This window comes from Marmota monax, unplaced genomic scaffold, assembly GCF_021218885.2.
Source record: "Marmota monax isolate L192 unplaced genomic scaffold, Marmota_monax_Labrador192_F-V1.1 WCK01_AAM20220418_F8-fsc00161, whole genome shotgun sequence".
NCBI lineage: Eukaryota > Metazoa > Chordata > Mammalia > Rodentia > Sciuridae > Marmota > Marmota monax.
This window is the reverse complement of record NW_026693511.1, coordinates 186,629-197,491: the sequence shown is the minus strand read 5'-3', so window position 1 is coordinate 197,491 and position 10,863 is coordinate 186,629. Positions and strand designations below refer to the sequence as shown.

Genomic DNA, 10,863 nt, shown 5'->3' with positions numbered 1-10,863 from the left:
GTCAAAGAGAGGTCACGGATCATGAAAATTCTTCACTAGCAGGAGAAGGTGGCACACAGCTGAGATATTAGTGCTCCAAGATGATTTTTCTGAAACAGTAATGAGGGATGGGAAGTGAGGTCCATTATCAAGCTATTAAAGAGGGTCAATCTCAATTTCTAGAAGGTCAGAGAAGCCAATCATTTTTTATGGCAGAAGGAAAAATCCTACCCAGCCCCTTTCCCAGTGATTGTGGAATGCATTCTGGCCCACAGAGCTCCATATGCTTCATTTCTAGCCCTGAAACCCAGAAAGTAATGAAAGATGGCTCCCTGTGTCTCATCCTTGACTACTTTCTTGGGGAGCTTCAGGGGCTTTAGCATACCTGAGTGCCGGGCTCTGATGCCACTAGAGGGTGCTGTTTCCTTCCCCAACGAAGACAGAGTCTAGCAGGCAGTGTGAGGCATGCTGGTTTCACCAAAAATGTCTATTATGAGGAGATGAGGAGATGCCTACCCCTCTCAAGGGCAATATTATCTTGGAGAAGGAGCTTCAATTTGGAGTTCAGATGCCAGCCCTGCCAAATATGATCCTGGCGACTGGAAAAATAACTTCACTTCTATGAGGCTCAATTTTCTAATCTGTAAAATGGGATGATCACACCTACCAGGTAGGCAGGAGAATGAATGCACCTCTTCCGGGTGCTGGAGCCCTTTGCTGATTTCTCCAACCTCTCAGCTCCCTGTTCTTCGACCGCATGAATCTCAGGCAATTATTCTCAGAAGTATTCCTGTGGCAGTCTGCCTGGAAGGGCTCCCCAGCAAAACGTCAAGAGGCAACAGTCATTTCAGGTCCTTCACAGCCGCCTTACAAGGAGGAGATGACAGAGTCAGTTATCGCCTGCACAGCTCCTCACCTTGCCTCCAGTTTGGCCACAGCCCGCGCCGGATGAGGACACTAAGGTTGAGAGGGAGAAGGAGCACGTGTCGGCAAGCCCTGTAGTTCCAGTCTGCTGGCGTGAAGGGCTGGGTGGGCCCCGCAAAGCAGCGGTTGGCGCGCCTTACTTCAGCCCTGGAACTTGAGGTTCGCGGTGGGTGCGGCTCCAGAAGACAGCGGAGAGGGCGGGCGCTGGCTGCGGTGGTGGCAGCGCTGGCGGGCCGCGACTGTGCGGGCGGGCTGAGGCCAAGCTGGAGGCAAGGTGGTTAAGTTCCGCACTGGGACAGCGCTTCTGCCCTTGGAGAAGGTGTGGTATGCGCCCCCCGCCATGTATCCTGCGGGAAAAGGGAGAGGGACGCTACAGAGGCGGGGCGGACGAGGCGTTGAGCCTCTTGGAAGCAGAGTTTGCTGCTCGCCCGCGCCCCTGCCCCCTTACCTGGGGCTGGGCTTCAGGTGGGCTTCCTAGAGCCTGGGGGTTGGAGCTGTGCAGCCCCGGTAGGAGGAGCCATCCTGCCCTCTGTGGACCTGGGTGGCGCGGGGTGGCGGGTGGTGGGGGTGCTTCAGTCTCCTTGCCTGAGAATTGGGCGGAGGGGTGAGGGGTGGGGGGGGGTGGGGGGGTGGTGGTGGGGCGGTGGGGTGGGGTGGTGTGTGGGGGGTGTACCTGGACCCGTAACTGCCATCAGAGAAGGTAAGGCATTAGGAGATAGTAGCTGTTTGCTGAGATTGCAGGAAACAAGACACATCGCCTTCTTCATCTTTACCTCACTGGGAGACTGACGTTGTTTTGTTCATTAGTTTTCCTCCTCTGTTTGGGAAAACCGGCTGCACTGCATTTCTCAGGGTAGGTGAGGTTGCAGCCTTTCCCTCTGTGTCTTCAGAGCTGCCAGGCCACCCAATTCACAGCAATTGCAAAATAATATGCCTCATCTTTCAGAATTGTCACCCCTTGAGGTGTGCCAGGAGTTCCTGAGGCCCTTTGGTCCACACTGGTCAGGGGCACCCCAGCCCAGCTGTCCTGGGGAGTAGTGCATGTGACCACCTAGAGGAGATTCAAGAGTTGAGTGTCCAGGCTGGAGGCTGCAAAAGGAAGGAAGGAAGGACAGGTGGGGACCTTTAAAGAAACAAACAGAGGTGCTCTCATATCACTTCATTCCTGTGTCCCTCCCCCTGGCAGCTGCACTCTTTGGCTTTGCCATGTGCAGGAGCCCTCCCAGGGCCCAAACTGCTAGGAGGGAGATATTTCTTTCTAAGGTTTTCATTACATTGGGGACTCTAACCTTGGGTCTGCCCTGGGAAAAGACCAGGGAATGGAGAAGGCTGTGCTGTCCTAGGCACCTGGTAGAGGACTGCCCCCTAGTGGACAGGGGCTCTAAGCCAGTGTGTGGGGACTACAGGCCAATGGACTCTGGGCAGGCTACCATTCCACCTGGCCAACAGAGATCCTGGGCTTTGGGAATGTTTTTGTTCTGGGTAAAGACACATGGCAGTACCTTCAGACACTCAGCTGGGCCCTGAGCTCCATGAGGATGAGATGTCAATCTCCAGTTGTGCCCTGTCACTTTTGTGCAACAGTTTGTCTCTTGCTTTGGTACAAACTCCCCTTTCCCCCTTCAAAATCTCTCTATATTTAAAAAGGGAGCAAAAGAACCTAAGATTTCCGAGCCAAACTGCCCAGGATTCCGGCTTCAGCTCTGTTCCTTATAAATTGTGGGACTTCTGCCAGGACCTTTCATTTCACTGGGCCTCAATGTTCTGCTTTTTAACATGAGGCTGATTGAACCAGTTGAATTTGTCAACTTTATGTGTGATCAAACACGGTTGGATACTGGCAATTTTATCAGGATAAGCATAAAAAGTCCTTCATAATAGGACTATAGTGGGAACTAGCATGCAGTGGGACGGCAAGTAAAAGCTGCTGTCTCCTCTGCCCTTGGTCTCCTGGGAAAGCTTGAGCCCTCCATGGTGAGGAGAGCCCCTCCCTCCTTGTGGTCTCTTTTCCAAGAGGGGGAATGGACTTGTGTGGTTGACTGTCCAGCTCTTCTTAGGGGTGCTGAGGTCTCTTAGGTGGGGTTGGTGGAATGAGTAGAAAGGGAAATAACATTTGATCTGTACCTACTATGTGCCAGGTTGCTCTGGTTACAAAATGGGGAAGCATACTTCTTGTCAGGTGGCTAATAAAGCTCCTTAACAGAAGCTGGCCCATCCAATTACACCCATTTGCTCAAAGAACCAAGATGGAGACTAAACCAAAAAGAGTTCCAGAAGTGGGGGCCCGAAACCATTTATCTATCTATCTATCTATCTAACTATCTATCTATCTATCTATCTAATTTCCATCTGTCTCTTCATCCTTGACCTGGGAGGGAGCCAGACAACTCTGCATCATGGGTGTTACTCACATCGCCTGCTGTACAGCTGAAGGAACTGAGGCTCAGACAGTTTAAGCAATCCTTGCATATGTACCCTCTCATAGATTGCAGAGCTGGGATTTGAACTCAGGGCAATTATATACTTTGCTGGCACGTGGAGGATCATTGGGCAATACTCTTCCCTTTTTTCACATAGCAGGATGGCTGTATCTATGTTACAGGGGAACTTGTTCTTGATTCAAGAGACCCTGAGGTGATCTGAGAGCCAGGCCCATAGTCCCTTCTTTGGTGTAAAGGCTCCAGGTGCCAGGTGACCCACTCCCTTTATAGCCACATGGTCTCACTCTGGTCATTTCTAACCTTGGATTCTTTAGTTCCAATTGCTGAAGTCAGGGCTGTGCCATGATAGCCTCCCAAGTCCCTGGGGTCACCTGGATCCTTTTCCCCTCCTTATCTGGTTCTGTGTAGGAGTCTGCCGCACTTCCCAGCACTCGCTGTGAAAAAAAGTCAGCTTTCTTGCTGACCAGGAGCTCAAGGATTTGAATTGCTGTTGCCTTGCCCCTGGAGTGTGTTTCTGGAAATCTGCAGTCCCTGTGAACGTAGGGCCCCTCCAGGCATAAATTTGTGGAGTCTGCTCCAGGATGGCTCTTCCTAGCCTCTACAGCTCTGGGGAAAGATGCAAGGGCCAATGGATAGTTTCACTTCTTTCCTGGCCCCCAGTCATGTGCATCCTACTTTATTGCTCTCTCAAACCCTCTGTCCTGTTTCCAGAAGCAGCTAAAAGGGCTTAACAGCTGATTTGGGCTCAGGCATCCATGCAGTCTAGTCAGTGGTGTTGGAATGGTGTGTTAACATCTGCAAGTTAACTCTTCATCAGTTCTCTGAGAAAGGAGCTGCAAGCCAGGCTGAATCCCAATTCTGCCTTCTTCAGAGCCCTTATTCTCCTGTTATAGCCCTCTCCGTCAATCTGTTCTGTGTATCCAAATGATCTTTCTGGAATGCATTTAGCTTGCTGGCACCTTTTTAGTGGCTTATCTAGCATCCCTCTCTTACCTAGCATTCTGTCTCTCCAGCCTCTTCATTTGCCACTCCCTTCCACACACCCTGGCTCCAGTTACTCTGAACTCCTCCCCTGGAGGCTCTCCTTTTTTCTGCCTCTGCTCCTTGAATTCCCTTCTCTTCTTTGTCTATTTGTATGGGTGACTTGTCTGCAGTCTTGGAGCCTAAGATCAATGCCACTTCTCTAATCTCTTTGCTCCTTCTCTCATCTCCCAATTCACAGGCACCCCATTCACACCGGTTTTGGCAATAGCAATGTGTCCTTGAGGTCCACCTGCATTCCTAGAGGTCAGTTTTCCTGGTCTGGGATGGCCATGGCTATATGAGTCATCTTTGCAGCCCTTGCCTTCAGACTAGGGCTTCACACATGTTAATTGAGTAGATGAATAAATGAAGCAGTGACTATTTTCTGGATCCCTCTCTGCCCAGTAGCTCCCCTCTGATCATGCTAGAGCAGCTGGCAATTTTAATTTGCTGGTGTTGCCCCTCACTGATGATCTAGCTCTGCTCTGGCTAATGGTCATACAGATCCTTGGATGTCTATCCCATTTGCTGCATCTAAGGCTAGTACATCAGTGGCAGCTGTGGATTGCTTCATGTGTTTGGTCCTGTGAACTTTATTTTGTCACGTTTAACTTCAAATGGCCCTTATGGTAGAAAAAAAAATCATGGTGCTGGCAAAACCATCATGCATCTTGAGATCTGGGTCCCAAATAACCAGACTGTAAGCTGTCAGGAAAGTTCCTGACTTGACCTTATAAAATGACTCATTTCTGTAAGTAAACAAGACTTACTCTATAAGTCAAATGTATATTGAATAACATTATGACAGCTGAGAAATAATTACTGATCTCTGGTTAATTTGGCCTTACTCTGTAAGAATTATGTTTAACTTGGAACTTGATCATGAAGAAGATCGCTATGTTAAAAACTAAACACAATTAATATATGGGAATTATTGAACATCTTAAATAGGAATTTATGCTATGAACAGTGTTTCTCAAAATAGGGCCCGGCAATCATGTGCATCAGAATCTTTTAATGCACTTGTTAAACTACAGATTCCTGGGCCCCATTTCAGACCCACTGCATTCCAGAATGAGGGGCCCTGGAGTCTGTACTTTTAGTGTGTCCCCAGGGTAATTTTCATATTTAATGAAGATTGAGAACTGTGAGCCTGTGTCAACTAGAGAACCTGTGAACTTGTGTGGTAAGTTGTAATGATATATGTTGTAATAGGGTGGGTAACTCTACATGTCAAAGTGTCCATCATTGGCATTACTTCCTGGAGGCTCTGGAGTACAAGTTCAGGGGTCCCTTGTGCTGAGGAGGCCCCAGGAAGAATGAATAGCCTGTGGCAGGGCTTGGAAGTGTGGAACAATTTAGTGTATTTAGGAACTACAAATTGCATCAGGTGACTTGAGCATACACATGGTGTGAGCTCCAGGGAGAATGATAGGCAGCCCATGTCCTCGGCCAGGACTGTGTGCACATATGGGGGCAGCAGGAAGAATCTGGTGTGCTGGTGAGCTAGTCTTTGCATACCAGAAAGTCATCACCTTTGCCAAGTGTCACCTGAGCAATGAGACTGCCGGAGAAGGTAGGGACTGAGACTGGGAGGGTGCATTTTGTGTTGAGCTCCAAGGAGTGGTTCTGCCCTAAAGGGCATGAGGTGTGAGGGGAGGCTCCCAAAGTCACTGTGAACAGCAACATTTATTGCTATCTCTACTTGACTAAAATGCAACAAAGAGTTTTCTGGGTAGAATTCACTCCCTGAACAATTCTGCCTCTGAAAACTCTGCACACGATTCTCTAACTTGTTTATCATCAAAACAGATTGGAACGCTGAAGTCAGAGGGAATGTGTGGAATAAATTCTGGCATCAAACAGATCTCATTTTGTACCTGGGACCCATTACCTATTAGTTGTGTGGCTGGGGGCAAGTTGCCTCACATCTTTGAAATGGGTTGATGCCTACATTTCAGAATAAACTAGCTAACATATGCAAAACACCATGTGATCCCCAACATGCAAAAGTGCTTCCTATAGCGTAATGTTTATTAGATGCCAGTCTCTTCCCTTGAGCCTTAGGTGACAGCTCCTGTTGTCCCAAGGTGATAGCCATGGGAGAGAGAAGCAGCCAGAACCTTCTCCCTGGATTCCATACTGGAGGCATGATCCCTGAGTCCTATTTGTTTGCCTTGCAGGCATCACATATGAAGTGGGCCCCTTAGTTCAAGAGCTCCTGGAATCTTCTCGAATCCACCATGAACACCTCTCACTTCCTGGCCTTGCTCTTCCCAGGATCCTCACAGGGTGAAAACAGGAGCAAACTCAATGGAGTTCTATATAACTTCTCTGACCACTGCCAGGATTCTGTGAACCCAATGGCTTTCATCATCACCTTCTACAGCATTGAGACCATTGTGGGGGTCCTAGGAAATCTTTGCCTGATATGTGTGACCCTGAAGCAAAAGGAGAAGAACAATGTTACCAACCTTCTTATTGCCAATCTGGCCTTCTCTGACTTCCTTATGTGCCTCATCTGCCAGCCACTCACAGTCATCTACACCATCATGGACTACTGGATCTTTGGCAAGGTCCTTTGCAAGATGTCAGCCTTTATCCAGTGTATGTCAGTGACAGTCTCCATCCTCTCACTTGTCCTTGTGGCCCTGGAGAGGCATCAGCTCATTATCAACCCAACAGGCTGGAAGCCCAGCATCTCCCAGGCCTACATGGGAATTGTGGCCATCTGGCTCATTGCCTGCTTTCTTTCCCTGCCCTTTCTGACTAACAGTATTCTGGAGAACGTCTTCCACAACAACCACTCCAAGGCTCTGGATTTTCTGGTGGACAAGGTGGTCTGTACTGAGTCCTGGCCCCTGTACCACCATCGCATTATCTATACCACCTTCTTGCTTCTCTTCCAGTACTGCATCCCTCTGGGCTTTATTCTGATCTGCTATGTGCGCATCTACCAGCGCCTGCGGAGGCAGGGGCGTGTGTTCCGCAAGGGCACCTACAGCTGGCAAGCTGGGCAGATGAAAAGGATCAACTTGATGCTTATGGCAATGGTGGCTGCCTTTGCAGTATTCTGGCTGCCCTTCCATGTATTCAATACCCTGGAGGACTGGCATCATGAAGTCATCCCTGTCTGCCACAGCAACCTCATCTTCTTGGTGTGCCACCTGATTGCTATGGCCTCTACCTGTGTCAACCCATTCATTTATGGCTTTCTTAATACCAACTTCAAGAAGGAGGTCAAGGCCCTGGTGCTGACCTGCCAACAGAATTCCCCTTTAGAGGAGTCTGAGAATCTGCCCCTGTCCACAGTACACACAGAAGTCTCCAAAGGGTCTCTGAGGCTAAGTGGCAGGTCCATCCCCATTTAACCAGGTTATGGGCTTCTCTTTGCCAAGTTTCTTGCCAGGACTTTCCATTTAACTAAGTGCACATGCTGCAAGCTGTGGGTGGCATCCCATCATTCCTGGATTTCAGGTCCCAATAGTCTGCCAAGAACCTGTTTTTGCATCCTTTTCATTGTGAAGTATGACATTCAGATGGTTCGGCTATTTGTTTTTGGAAGAATTCTGAATCTAAACTCTACAGATCACAGTGAACCTTGTGACTTGAGCTGCAGGATGCCAGAGCCGGAGATGTCTGGCTATAACAGGAAGGGTTCACTATAGTAACTCAGTAACAGATGCCTGTCCTGGGAAACCAGGGATTTTTTCCAACCATAAACCTTGAGGCCACTGTGGAGTGAGGAAAGTAGCACTTGGAGATAGAGCTCTGAACTTTGGTCAACCTTTGCTCCCTGGGAGAGATGTGTGTGTATGTGCTTTGCAAGTAGTAAGAATTCCATAGAGTCAAGGCAGTGGAATTGTCATACAATTAGCACAGCCTGAATCCAGCTGAAAAAGATGGATCTTGTCTTAAGTCCTCAATGTCCTCTGCAGAAAGAGTTCCACAGTTCGCATCTACTCTATTCTTTTGCTCTTTCACTGCATCTGCTACCTTATATGGACAATAGCTTGAAAGCATCTCTTTTTGATGAAATTGTCAGCACATTGTGAATGACAATTTTTTTGTGTGTGTGGTGCTGGGGATCTAACCACAGCCTTGTGCATGTGAGGCAAGCACTCTACCAACTGAGCTATATCCCCAGCCTGTGAATGACATCTTTATTTCCTTAGAACTCATATCCCCCATGCCTAGGATGGGCTCTGGCATAGGGAGGCAGCTCCAGAAAAGTTTTCCATTGCAAATCAATGGTACAGTGCCACTTGCTGCTGAGGGTTAGACCATAGCTCAGGTCACTTGCCTATGGTCCAGCATAGAAAGGGGTCAGGGGTCAGGCTGCTGTACCCATAGTCTTTCCTGCCTTCCAGGACCTCTCTTGTCAAGGAAAGTGGACATAAACTCTGTGGCTCTCCCTTGTGCTGACCCACTTTGCTTCACATAGTCCTTAAGGCTATGTCTATAGCCTCTTTCATCCATGCCCTGACTACTAAGATGACTTGCCCTGAGTGATAAACCATGGTTCTTTCAAAGTGTTCCCAGGACATTAGCATCCCAGTGGCCTTTGACAGAAGTAGGGGCAGGGATTCCTGATTCTCACTTAATAAGGCCCTGACTGACAGGAGCAGGGAGAAAGCACTTGCTATTATCTCCCCTATGGAGGTCAAGGCCCAGTTACCTTCATCTTGAACCAGATCCAAGGCTTGTATGTGGACCTATATCCTGTTCTTAGAAAGACATATCAGAATTGCCCCTGGGTTACCTTGGAAGTGATGTCCCAGCCTGGCTCTTCCTACTTAGACCTCCAATGGAATGGACATGGCTGGATACACTGTGGTCCTGTGAGGTAGGGTATTCAGTGCCAGGGTCCTCAAGGATCCTCATTGTGAGAAGACCAGCATTGACACTACACCGATAATCTTAAAAAAGGGTCAGGCAGTAGCAGACTGAGCAGTCACATGGTATCTTTTGTCCTGACCAAAGAACCTGTGCAACTGACTCCTGAGACAAGGGCTGTTTGAGTCATCTGTTCCCTTCCTGGAACTTTTTGTCTTGTCTCAACTTTGGTCACATCTCCCATCTCCCATTCAATTTTCTTTTTCACATTATCATGCTGCAAGCTGTGGGGGGCATCCCATCATTCCTGGATTTCAGGTCTGGAGCCACTCTTGGACACAGCTTGTGCTTGTCCTCTGGTGCAATCTGTTGCTGATTGTTTCATGTGATCATCTGTCAGAAAAGCCCAGACTCTGGTATCCATCCTGGGAAGATATCATTGTCCAAAGAATTGAGGCCTCAGTCCTCTCCAGATACCATGCAAGTGCCTGAAGTTTGCTTCTCTTTATAAATCCCAATGGTGCAAGATGCTTGAGAAAAAATATACTTTAGGGTGATGGCATACTTCGGAATAGGGGCCCCAGATTGAGTATCTGAAGGTGCTTGGTATTTGGAATTGGGCGGTGGGTGGAAGCCTCACTGAGAATCTTCTGTGCTCCTCTTCCCTTGTTTAATGTGGAACAACCCACCTGGATGGCTATATCCTGTTCCTGGTTCCTAATGATCCCAGTTGCTTATGTACCAGACCATAGACACTTGCTATCCAAAGTATGGTCAGAAGACTAGCAGCCTCTGCCTTTCTCAGAACCTGTCAGATATGTCAATTTCTTGTTGTCACTCCAGACCTACTAAATAAGAATCCACATTTCATCAAGATCTGTAGCTTAATTTCATGCACATTAAATTTAGGAGTCTTGTCTCTAGAAACAGATTGACCTGAAGCCTAGAGTTACTGGGTGAGCACCTGAAAACACCTACTATTGGATTTGTTATTACCTGTTATTACTTAAAAAATGACTCAATTTTGGTTGTTCGTCTTATTTCTGGTTGCATGTGGATGTGTTGCTTGTGATGCCTTTTCATTCTTTGCCAAATGCATGTTTGCATAGTTCCAAGCAGAGAAAATGTGCCCATTTGCATTCTGCTTTGTTTCACTTAAAAATATATCAACAGTTTTCTACCTTGCTGGGTATAATTTTTGAAGTTTAGAAATTGCTTGCGTGAAGGTTGATACCTTTCAGCATCTCTCTCTAAATCCAGAAGGGCCAGATAATTGACCCTTGCCAACTGCAGTGGGAGTTAACCTTCCTACAGAGAAGCATCATGGTTGGGATTGGGGACTCACACCCACAAGACTGCCTGGAAACCCTCAGAGTGCATCCTGGTTGTGAAAGTGTAAATCTGCCTAAATCCAGCCCTTCCTTTTTTAAGAAATGATATTGACTTGTTCTCTCCAGTATAAAAGTAATCATATTCATTCTTGAAAATATGAGTATATACAGAAATAAAGTTTTTTAAAAAGGAAATTATCAGTAGTTCCACCATCCCCAAATAATCACTATTTACATTTTGAGGATTCATTTTTTAAAAGTTTGTATATGTATAATTACATATGCGTCTCTTTCTAAAAATATGGTTGAGCTCATGTGTGTATGTTGGC

The 10,863-nt window shown here is 47.6% G+C and overlaps 1 protein-coding gene across 1 annotated transcript; it reads left to right on the top strand.

Moving 5' to 3' along the window:
• Positions 1 to 487: 487 nt before the first annotated feature.
• LOC124102213 (neuropeptide Y receptor type 4-2) lies at positions 488 to 10,378 on the top strand. The gene is made up of 2 exons (XM_046458420.2): positions 488 to 1,222; positions 6,551 to 10,378. The coding sequence occupies exon 2, from the start codon at positions 6,611 to 6,613 to the stop codon at positions 7,736 to 7,738; it is 1,128 nt and encodes a 375-aa protein (XP_046314376.1). The 5' UTR covers positions 488 to 1,222; positions 6,551 to 6,610; the 3' UTR covers positions 7,739 to 10,378.
• The last annotated feature ends 485 nt before the right edge of the window (positions 10,379 to 10,863 follow it).